This window comes from Aphis gossypii, chromosome 3, assembly GCF_020184175.1.
Source record: "Aphis gossypii isolate Hap1 chromosome 3, ASM2018417v2, whole genome shotgun sequence".
NCBI classification, from domain to species: Eukaryota; Metazoa; Arthropoda; class Insecta; order Hemiptera; family Aphididae; genus Aphis; species Aphis gossypii.
The window spans coordinates 9146102-9158354 of NC_065532.1; the positions used below are offsets into that span (position 1 = coordinate 9146102).

At 34.9% G+C, this 12253-nt stretch overlaps 1 protein-coding gene across 3 annotated transcripts; it reads right to left on the reverse strand.

The window, feature by feature from the left end:
* Window positions 1-468: 468 nt before the first annotated feature.
* On the reverse strand, window positions 469-3471 carry LOC114126749 (uncharacterized). 3 transcript variants are annotated; one of them, XM_050204937.1, is made up of 3 exons: window positions 3330-3471; window positions 2470-3259; window positions 469-874 (listed from the first exon to the last, which is right to left on the reverse strand). In XM_050204937.1, exons 2-3 carry the CDS (start codon window positions 2973-2975, stop codon window positions 694-696), a joined length of 687 nt encoding a protein of 228 aa, XP_050060894.1. In that variant the 5' UTR covers window positions 2976-3259; window positions 3330-3471; the 3' UTR covers window positions 469-693. The 3 variants fall into 3 exon arrangements, with proteins under 3 accessions (XP_050060894.1, XP_050060893.1, XP_027846558.2); XM_050204936.1 differs by having other exon boundaries at window positions 469-925; window positions 3330-3470; XM_027990757.2 differs by lacking the exon at window positions 3330-3471 and having other exon boundaries at window positions 469-925; window positions 2470-3311.
* Between the last annotated feature and the right edge of the window lie 8782 nt (window positions 3472-12253).

Here is a 12253-nt window from a genome sequence, read left to right on the forward strand (position 1 = left end):
TCATTCGAGATAACCAAGATTTGAATTTATAATTCAGTGTATTTAATTATGAGTGTAGAGATCGAACTTCGTCGCAGTACAAATTTCAAATTAGATTACCTACTATTGAAACAACAATTATATTGAAAATCAAACGTCTGTTTATTATTATGTATTCAAAGTTTTACTTACTTATTTTATACCGTTTGAGGTTGTCAAGAGATTTTAAATACTTTAGTTGTTAATAAAAAGAATGGACTGGCTCGTTTATTTCTGTAATTACGTTGTGTCTATCATCAAATTAGCCACTTAACGCTCTTCAAAATCGAGGGTTTCGTCAATTAATACAAATATGCATTAAAACTTTTAACTGAAAAAATGCAACTATTTTGTCTTTTTATCATAATAATACAGTTAAATTTATCGACATATTATTACAATTTACAACACTTAAAAATTATCTATGAAAATAAAAAACAAAAACATCAGTAAATTACAATAAAACATTTTTAATTAAAACCATATTATCGTCTCCTTTGAAACATGTTTTTTATTTACTCGTACGGCAATTAAAAAAATAAAAATAGCGAATGCAATAAAGTCATTGATTCTTAATTATTATGATGACGATTATTGCGTGGTATTTGCAGTTATAACATGTAAATACAGTACGTCATATCGTTTAAAATATATTGTGCTGTGCGCGTTTAAGAATTAGCTACAACGTTCATCCCATTTGTACGCCTCTAACAGTGTTACGGTGACCACAATCGTTTTCCGGTTCGAATCCAGCCATAATGTGTTGTACGTGTACTGGAGCGAGTCCGAAGGATTGATGTTTTGTATTGACAGTAGCGAATTGATGTCCCGGAGCTTGCGACAATACGGCTTCACGCTGAACATGAAATAACCGTTGAAAATCTTTTTAATGATTTGTGTTTCCTTCCTGAGTGCAAAAATGTTAAAACAAACGCGTTGTTGTATAATACACAAACTATTATAATATGATGACGTTATGACTCCTCTATAATAATATTATATGTTATCTTAAACAGCTGAACTGAAAAAAATAATGTTTTTTTACTAATAACCATCCCGTCCCTAGTTATCATTATTATTATTATATTACGTTTTATCGTCAAAGTATTTAAAATATTATAATATTGATTACACCGCCGACGCCGCCGCGCTCGGTCGTAAAAGACGATTTTATATAGTGACCGGTTTGACCGTATCGGTGTATTACACAGTGTAATGTGCAGTGTTACGAGCGATATTATACTATATCCGTATACTATTATTGAATTACATTATTGACGTCCGAAGCGCCAGGTTGACGTTTCGCACATCTACCTTTAATTTATTATATTACGCGCTGTGCGTCTTCTCGATACATTATGTAGATATATAATACGGTTTGCATATTATTATTATGACCTTTATTTTATAGGACTCGTGCGGCGGCGGCGCCGAGTGTTCATTAACATAATATGGTTTACGGATAGGTACAATATATTACGTTTATGGCGGAGTTTTATCGTCGCAGCATATCATAATATTATATATTATATTAACCCCACCTATAAAATATTGTATATCCTACTTACACGGCCGAACGTGTGTTTACTGTTTATATACCATCACGGCCATACAAGAACAATAAATTAATATATTATATATTATAATATGTAGGTATAGCCTAAAATATATACTCCTCCGCACACGGTACACCGTATTTTACCGTAACTATAGTGATAATATTATTATATAATATTAGCTGTACACCCTGACTTCTCTAGAGAAAAAATGATCAAACATAAAATATGATGCTATATATCTCTATTATTTATTAGTAGATGAACCCATCTCAATTCACGAATAAATCGGCACATCAGTGTATCTCGGATTATTTAAACTTTTCTGTTATTTTCAAAAACGATTTCTAAAACTTTTGTCAAGATCGATAGAGTATTTTAGAATTTATAACTTATAAGGAATAAAAAGAAAAAATGTTTGATTTTCATGAAACAAAACGAAATTCATACACATGAGGCAACCTATAAAAATCCATAGTGATTTAACAGTAAGCTTACAACACCATTCAAGTCTCGAGGAATCCATTGATATAACTTTTATTTGAATTGGTCCTGTATATGTTCAGAAATTTGTGTCAAGGATTTTATAATAGTACCACCTACCCATATTTACAAAAGTACCTACCTGTATGTTATGTAGAGTAAAATTATTTAGACGACTCGGAAAACACAGCAATTTTCAATCAATCAACAGTAGGCAGATGTATTATATATCTCCATATAGTTTTGGGCAATCGCCTACGCGAAAAAACACAAAGTTAACCGTGAAAAAGGATACACGAGGAGCGTGACGATTTTTGATTTTAAAGTCTTATTATATTTGATATCGGTCGGGTTGGATATCACTATATAGGTATGATAAAATTGTTGGGACGCGGTCGCGACACGAACTCACTTATACTTATTATACAATAATCTGAACACGACGCATTTCGGCACCAGCAGGCTGCAGGTAGGGCTGAGCGACTCGAACGGGCCGTGCGCCGTTTCGTAATGGTCGGTTACGGTCTCGATGCGGGCCACGAGACCACAGCCCTGCACCGGGCACGCGAACGAGTTCCTCGAGCAACCCGTCAGGTAGTGATCGCGAAGTTCCTGGACCGTGTACCACCCGTCCGCGCAGTCGACCGGTCGTCCCGGAGCGGACGAGACCGGACTTCCGCCTCCGTCGACGTCGTTGGCCCTGTACTTGCACCGAAACTTCAAAGCGGACATGGTCCAGTCGAACGTCGCGTTGGACATCTGGAGGAAACGGCGACCGCAAGCGCACGTCGACATGTACTCGATGCAAGTCGGGCAGCCCACGTGCGCCTGCACGCACAACGTGTACGGCGGCAACGTCTGCGAACCGCAAGTGAAGCACCTAACCAACTGTTCGATTTGCGGACACAAGTGTTCCATAATAAATAATAATATTATATTTTGACGATAACGCAGCCCGTTGCAGGCGGAGGTTCACAGACAGTACAAACTCGCGGGTGACGACTTTGTCGACGTATAACTGCAGCGCGTTGCTAATACTTCGAGTCGCCGTCAAATCATCATCGCCATAATATTCGTTCGTTTGTGTAATACGCGAGGACACTACGTCGTATTATAATATTGCACATGATTTTACGAGTAAACACTATTTACTGTATACGCTATCGTTGCTGTGGCGCATAATATTTTCGTCAACGTCTTGTCTGTACGTTACGATCGAATAGGTATAATTTATAACATAATATATTAATTAAATAATAATAATAAACTTACAGGATTTCCGAGGTTACCGTTAACGGCGATTACTGCGTACAAACAGCATCATATGCCGGTGATTCACAAAGTAAGATTATTGTTATTTGAAAAAATTATTAACTTTTTCTTTGTTACGCGATTTGTTGAGCTGGCGTAGAAGAACAAAGCGGCTTTTTGAAGCTGTAACTATACTAAAAATATGCGAAAGCAAAATAAACATTATTCATATACGCACACCTTAACAGTATCATAAAAAAATGTACTTCGAATTTATTAATTATTTTTGTGGAAAAAGAACATGCAATTAAATTTTTATTTCACAGTTGTGTTACCTATAGCTATAGGTCATCTACTAAATTGATAGTTCGTTAGCATTTATTCTTAAACAAACAAATTCGAAAACGGATTACAATATAACAGACTATTTTTTTTCAAATCTGGCTCGATTTCTATATTACCGGTGAATAAAAATGTTTAAATATCGGTGAAAAAAAAATGATCCTAAGACTTTGGTTAAAATTTACCTAGGTACGGCATGGTATTTATTCATTATCATTATATTATATCGAATTTCGATGGCTATTTATTAGCGTACACGATGTAATATTAACATCTATAAGTCAAGTTATATTGTTTTTGAAACTAAAATACTTATAAAATTTGTTAGTTGAAATATAAACGTATTTATTTTTGTTCAAATTGATAGAATTTAAATACTTAGGCATATTATGTTGTGAGCCATCGATACGTTACGGTATAGCCGATGAAATTATTATTACATACCTATATTAGCTACACATCTATTGATTCTACATTTATAATTATAATATTATATTTATTGAAAAAACATTATATAGATCATGTAAATACCTAACTTAAAATATGAAGTTTGAAAATATCTTTTGACTCGTACCGTATAAAATTTTGTATAGATTAAAAAATATCTGTTTTCGATCCAAATGACGTCCCGCAGTTAGGCGCGCCAATAACACGGTCTGCATAATATTATAACATAATAATGTGCGTGTTATAGTGCAGACTTGAGTCGGCGGCGGCGACGGTGGCGGCAGTGGCAAAGTTATAACATAATGTTTTCGGTCGGGACGTCGCCAAAACGATATTCGTTGTTATGGACATGATATTAATATTATAATTTTGTACTCGAAACCCGGAGAACGCGCCACGCGCGTATAATACCGCATGAATTTTAGGCGCCGTCTCGGTGCGTCGCCGCAGATATAAAGACTCGTCTGGACATACACACAATCTATAGTACAAAATATATTACCTATTTTACAGTGTGTCGGACATAGTACGGCGATTTCGGTGGAAAAAATAATAATAACGTTTTCCAGATGGCCTTTTTACGTACATTATAGGTTATGTGTCACGCAGATTCGAGCCAGACCGATGTTATTATATAATATGGTACGGTCTCGTCTTCGGACATAACTATACGCGCACTATACGTATAATATCATAATAATATAGATACACGCCAAACCGTAATATTATAATGTGTAGGTACACATAAAACAGATACGGACCTCGGGGGTGGACACTGGCGCAATATTAATATTGTACTATATATAGTATATTACGTACGGGGGGGGGGGGGGGGGGGTGCGCGCGGAAGCGGATGATAAGGTCTACATTACTATTATTATTATTATTATTACTATATAAAACGACCGAACGCCCGCGCTGCTTGAACTTTACACGCCCGTCGGGGCCAAAGGTACCTATAAACGCAATATATACATATATCGACCGTTACTGCTTCTTATATGTGTATATAATAATATATACGACTGCCCTTTACAAACCGTATCCTAAAAGGGTTAACCCAAGCTGTTATAAAGGAAAGTAAATACCAATTTTTTTTTTTTTTTTTTTTTATACACGACGTTAAATCCTATCCTCGGTCCCCGGGGCCCTTCTTCCCGGTCGCGGCTACTATATTATTATTATACGCACATTATCTTATTACACGCGCTGCAGTCGTCGTCGTATTGTTATTGTCGTCGTGCACTTCGCTCTACACGCAAATCGTATATGTATACCACGCTACCGATGCTATGTATACATACCATAAACTCATAATGCGTATTGACGATTGTCGTCTGAAGAAATCCTAAAGTGAAAAAAAATTTAAACCCACCAACACAATTCAACCCTATCCTCGCGCTGCGGGCGGCGTCCGCCACCACCGCCTTATACTCGTATTTTGTCACATTATCGCTGCTGCATATCCGCACACAATATAATATAACGATACAATACGCCTAAAATATGTTCGCCGTGACATTGAAACGTGGTCAATGTCGCACTTGACTTGACCATGAAATGCATGTGCATATACGTATTGTGTGTGTGTGTTGGATGCATTATACACAATGTGTATATTATACATCATCGTGCTCCGTTTTATTGATGGGAAGCATGAGAAAAAAAAACGTTCGGTTGAGTTTTTGTTGCGACGCACGACTCGAAGAAAAAAAATAAATACGACCGAAAACCGTATGGTTTCCGCGTTCGATAAAATACACACAATAATATTATACACGATAACATAATAATATATGGCCTGAGACGTGGAGCGAGTTACAGCAGTACACGTAAATAATATATATTATTTAGATGTCGGTACATTATTACGTATATATATAGTGTATACAGTTAGTTAGTAGCTATATCGCGGGTCGGTAAGGGCGTAAAAAAAAAATAGGTAATACTATAAGAATACGCGTTTAAAAGTATAACCGTAGCGTGACTAATCCGAACGTTTTGAAAATAAGTGATGTCTCGTATATATAATAACAATAATAACATAGTAGGTAAGTTTAAATGCGCACCTCGTGGTGTATAGTCGCGGAAACAACGCTCCTGGGCGCTAACGATTCGCGGGCGGGAGGAGAAAAAACGAAACGTTTTCCGAACGCGGTGCACCTGTATAGTTTTTTTATCGACGAAAAGAACGAACGTCGCGGCGAAGAAAGAATAAAACGAAAAAAAAAAACACTGCAGTCTTTCACTATTCAAATACACGTAAACGCGACGAAAAAACGAAAACAAACTCGTTGTTGAATCAACTCGAAAACCCCAAGACGTTTTCTTTATTTTTCAAAAAAAAAAATAAAATAGAACATACCTACGTCAAAACCCATCGGGTGAAAAATGTAAGCTTTTATTCGCCGCGGAAAGCTCTGTACGCAAACAAGTAAAAACTACGTAATCTATTGCGCAATCACAAATACTCGTATAAATAAGTTCGCGTATTTACGCATCCACTGGTGCCATTGTAAACATGTTTGCCGTGCCCCTTTGTCTATTATTAAGTATTTAATTCATAGTGCTGTTGTTATTTACTACGTAATAATATTATTTTAGTCTATAGCCAGTGTATAGAGGTATTTTCCCGCGATTCACCATCGTGTCTCGTCAGGAACTAAATTCGTGTACAAACGATATATTTTGTGTTATGCGAAATGTATACATGTTGAACATATAATTTTCAGAAATAAATTTACCTATCGAATGATGTGGGAGAGGAGTGTCAAGAGCACATTGTTGCCAATTTTTATACACATAAAATATGTAATAAATAATAATAATATTACGCATACTATTATGTATTCATTTTGTCAAAAAAAAATAAAAATGTATATACATAAATTATATGTAAATATTAATAATTATTAAACACCATTTTTAGGTAATGTTGACAGCCGTCAAAATTATTTTATAATATATACATATGAAAATATACTTTGGTAATTGAATTAATAAATAGGTCAGACCGGCGAATGTACTGTGTAATGTGTACTGAGGTGACATTAAATTTGTATTATTTAACGCCACCACACGCGCAGGTACGAGGCAGTCCCATTATTGTCATAGGTGTAACAGTATAAATGTGACAGCAGAACGCGACTGCAACACATGTCAAACCATAATTAATGAGTTTTCGACTAAAAACTATACTAAGTGAGTTTTATATTGTAATCATAGTACGTATTATATATGATCTTACTTTTTAAACGTATCAGTGATGGGGTATACGTAGATAGTCTCCTAAGTTAAGGACTGAATTACCCTTAGCATATATGAAATATCGAATCGTTACGCTTTAGAAGGAATGAGCATAGAACATATACCATTGTACCTCATTAAAGCTGACAGCACTAATCCAACTGATTATATAGAGAACCATTAGCCTGCAAGAGCATACGAGAATAAAATGATCTTAGATTTAGCGCGTGTCAATCATGTAACGAGACGTATAAACCTATCTTAAAAAAAACTATTACAACTTAAAAATGTATACATAATATTTCTTACACAATTTTGATCAGAAAATAATATTGATTTTATTATTATCACGCATTATCTGTATAATAATAAGATTGAATTTTTGAAGATTAGATATTATTATAACGACAAGAACAACCATCAACGACAAATACTTTAATATCCCAATACCAAAAAGCCAGAGTTAATTTACTTGTGTCAAAAACCACCCCTATAAACATAATTTTTCAAAAGTTTCACAACCGATATAACATAATATTGACAATTGAAAGTAGCTGGGGCTCGGTTAATTTTTCAATTAATTGATGAAAATAATTTTATAACATAATATCAATTGTATTATTTCTATTAGTGCATTCTCTCGTCCACTATAATAAATTCTAAAGGGTCGTCCGACAGGAATTTTGAAATGATAACGATAACAATAATAATAGTAATAGAATAATCGTAATAAAAATTAATGATCGAATCGTTGTTGCACCGAAAACATAAAACGCGAGGGTCGTGTAATGCGCAATCACGGCGAATATTATTATACTTAACCCCGTGAGATATTATATTATCACCGACTTGTATCGTATTATAGGCGCATTGTATACCTTAAATTTCTGTAAATCATTCAATTTGTTTTCTAATTTTATTTTATTTTTTTTTTTATTATTATTTACAAGCATATATTTTTTATCCGGTGGCACCGAAAATAACACCGTGCAATGAATAACACTCCAGTTGCATGTGAAGTTTATCGCGTGAAACTAAGAGGGTTGACCGTGTAATATTTCACCGGCTCACCAACTTCCGGCCCTCACACTGCGCACACACGTCGCCCACCCTGTGTTTAATTTACCGGAAAAATACGATTTTTGAAAAATCGGTCCCCCGCGCGACCGTATAATACGGGCTAATTTCGGTTCGCATCGCTCAAATTCTCTACGAGTGCGTCCGAGTTTTATGGTTTTTATTTTTCAAGTTATCAACAACAACTATTCATACGTATACACTATCGTTCATTATATTCGCATACATAGGTATTAAAAACATATGATGTGGGTACGTCTCGAGTGATATCGCCTCGGATGGGTTAACCTATATACGTCTTTGCGTTCCGTTTAAGTTTTATTGGAATGTATTATATATATATATATATGGTTTATATGCGTTACATTATTTTTTCGCGCACCATTCGATTTCAGATTCGAACGACTGAAATAGATTGGGGGCTATTTTATGCGGTAATAACCGATTTTTATTTGCCACCGGATACGGTAAAAAAAAAAGTAGGACTATACTGGGAATTGCCAGGATTCCAATTTGACGGAATGGGGATACCGATAGCATCAAAAAGCCGCGGAATATAACGCTCACCCACACACACGTTTATACGCACATATACTCGAGCGCAGCCGAATAACAATATCGTCGCCGGAATTCCATCAGGCAGTTCAATTGTCCGTGATAAACTGATCGTTTTTTAGTATTTTTCCTTCCATTTCCCATGGTTTTCTTTGTGCGTCCTCCGCCATGCCTGCGACAACGACTCAGTGGTATAGGATCACAAGTTTCTTTTTAGTTTTGCAATTGCAGTGCACCTTTTTTCTGCAGTATGTATGATGTTTCCTTTGTTGGAAAAATCGTGGTTTTCTCATCGATTAACGATACTAATAAAAAAAAAAACAGCTATAGATCTATTGAAATTGTGAGACATACAGGTACATGCGTATAAGTTTACCAAAAGTTTAACCACATTTGAATTGAAAATCTATGGCCGGTTTTAAACTGACAGAAACGATTGACTAGGTAATATTATACCTAACGAAAAATTAAAAATTATGATGTATATCTTTAACTTTAAATTACTCGATTTTAATGTAAATAAAGTAGATGTTGATTAAAGACTAGCATATTATTATGATAATATATGCTAATATAATATTTTTATATTTTTAAAAATTATAAAGGCGATCGATTTGTCGGTAATAAATATTAAATTATTTATTATATTCAATAAATTAGACGATACGGTAAATTCAATGATAATATAAAAAAAAATATAGCCTAACATATAGATATAAATGTTTCATTGCATTATTGTCATAAAAATGACTGATTATTAAAATAAATGTATCACAGGATACTATTTTAAACCGCATGAGTATATGATGTATTTTGTATGTGTATAATTTAAAAGAGTACCTACCTACATCACCTAGCCAAACATGAACAAAATCGACATAATGTTTATGGGAAAAAAATACGCTTTCGTTAGATTTTTCACATTTCAGTGACCCTTCTCGTACGGTTTTTGATAAATAATAAAAAAAAAAAAAGTTGGCAAATGGAAAAACACACCAACGTCGAGGTGATCGGACGACGTCGATTAAATCCCCCCCATTAAGACCTATTATAAACGTCCCTTATTTTCTCTTCGGGGTTATAAGTGCATGTGCGCGTGTGGGAAGAAAACCAGGCGAGTGTGGGGAACGGGCGGTGGTGGAAAGAAACATCGGTTGGATGACATCACGAGCAAGAAGAAAAAAAGTATGTCTGTCTGTGTGCGTCTATTCTCTGTGCCATTAACGTTTTGCGTAAGCATTTTGTGGCCATTGATGTGTTGATCCCTGAAGCAGTATTATACATACACTAAAACTCGGGCACACACACACAACACACTTTGCGATGGTTAAAAGGCGACGACTCCTCTCCCCTCGCCATAACCCTCCCGACCGGCGGTGCGCTGCGTATAGGAACGAATACGAACGAATGAACGGCGGCTGATCTTCGTGTCTTTTATGCTCTCTCCTCGCCGTACAGCCGCTTTGTTCCGCCCGCTATCTAAAACGTTGGATCAGTGGCGGCGGAACCCTTGTTATTAATGTACGCTGTGTGCAAGAGATTTCGGCGATATTGCCAATGCAACGCGATATACATGCTTATTTATTTTATTTTTTTTACAATTTTTTCTTCCCTTCTCTGTATAATATATGTACACTCGTCCCCAGAGACGTCGTACCGCTCTCTCTCTATATCTGCTCTTTACACTGAATTCGCGTGGAAGTTTGCGTGCGCGGATCTGTCGGTAAAACCTCATCAAAGTACACGGCCGGGAAATCAAAAACATTTTTTAAAAAATAATAAATTAAAACCAAATCTTTCCCCAAACGCGATTTTTTCATACAAATATAATAGTATACACAGAAATATACTTTCGCGCATAACTTCGATTTAATCTTACCTGCATTGTTTTAATTTTCTATTTTTATAGTTTTCATAACACGTGACAGCATATTTATTTATTAATATTATTATTCTGGTATCATTCTTGTGTGGTTCATTTATACATGTGTATAATGTATGTATATGTAATATATTTATTTCGACTATTTGCAATACACGACATTACGCCATTTACAAAATATATCTACTCGTATTGTGATGAGCAAACATTGTCTTAGCACAAAACTTCAATACCTCAACTAAATTTCATGTGTGGTTCACAAAATTCTTAATTGTATAAAAAAACCTATAGAAATATCTAAGAATTAGTTAATTTGATTTAATGTCTATAATGTCTAATTATTTTGGATACGAGAAGTTACAAAAATAATTTTAATAATTATTCAAATATATAGCAAAATGTATACCTAATCGTAATTATATGATATTAAATCAATTAGGTACCTAAGATTTTTTAGTTATAATTTTTAAAATTTATTTTATTTACCTTAATCGATTTATTAACCGATTTGTAAACTAATACAAAGTACCATAGTATAGTAAAATGTTATAGCTCTATATATTTTTTAATAAAATCTAGGTCAAAATATCCGAAGCAAAAAAAAAAATCAAAAGGCAAATGTAAAAAATACATGATTAGTTCAGATAAAACTAATACATATATTCAAGTTAGGAAAACTAAGGCTCTACAACATTTGTATGAAAATACCTATAAATATTTTTGTTTAAGTTTTTTTAATGGAACTCCCATTGGATTATATTTATTCAATAATATTACATTTCAAGTCATACTATAACACGATGTGATATTGTAATTTTAAACTTTTTTTATACACAAACCTAGGGAATCATTAGGTTTAAAAAACCACTAAAACTTACCTACACAAAATGGCGACTGAGAAGTTTCCAATGTTAAATTATTCCCCTCCCTAATACTTCACGCAATATATCGTGTTGCCATTAAAATTGGCTACGTTCATATTATAATAACTACTGTCTGGTTGTCAATCAGTGTGGGTCGCAGGACAGGTGACTCTCGTGTTACGGTGTAGGGGATGAAGAGAGACTATGCATTGTTTGCCAAAGTTTGCCCCTTTTACCCCGCTTGTCTCTCACGCTGGACTTTGGACAATGGCCGCATTACTTCCGGTCCGGCGTGCACCAGTTCCGTGTCATCATCAACCTACTGCCCCCACTCCACAGTCCCTACTTGTCGCATTGTTTACAAAAACCCGCACCACCCATAGTGAATATATATATATATATTATGTACACTATTCAGTGGCGGTCCAAGAGAGCATACCATTATTCAAATGATACCATCGCATTCGCGCACGAGTCCAATTTAGCCCCGTGTACATATTAAACTTTCAATATATACTCATATACATAGAGTA

Bases quoted from the DNA above. Each gene is read 5' to 3' on its own strand.
- LOC114126749 (XM_050204936.1), bottom strand. From the start codon at position 2,975: ATGGAACACTTGTGTCCGCAAATCGAACAGTTGGTTAGGTGCTTCACT. The intron at 926-2,469 runs GTGAGTTCGTGT...TTTTGCACTCAG, and splicing joins TTATTGTATAATAAGTATAA to GAAGGAAACACAAATCATTA.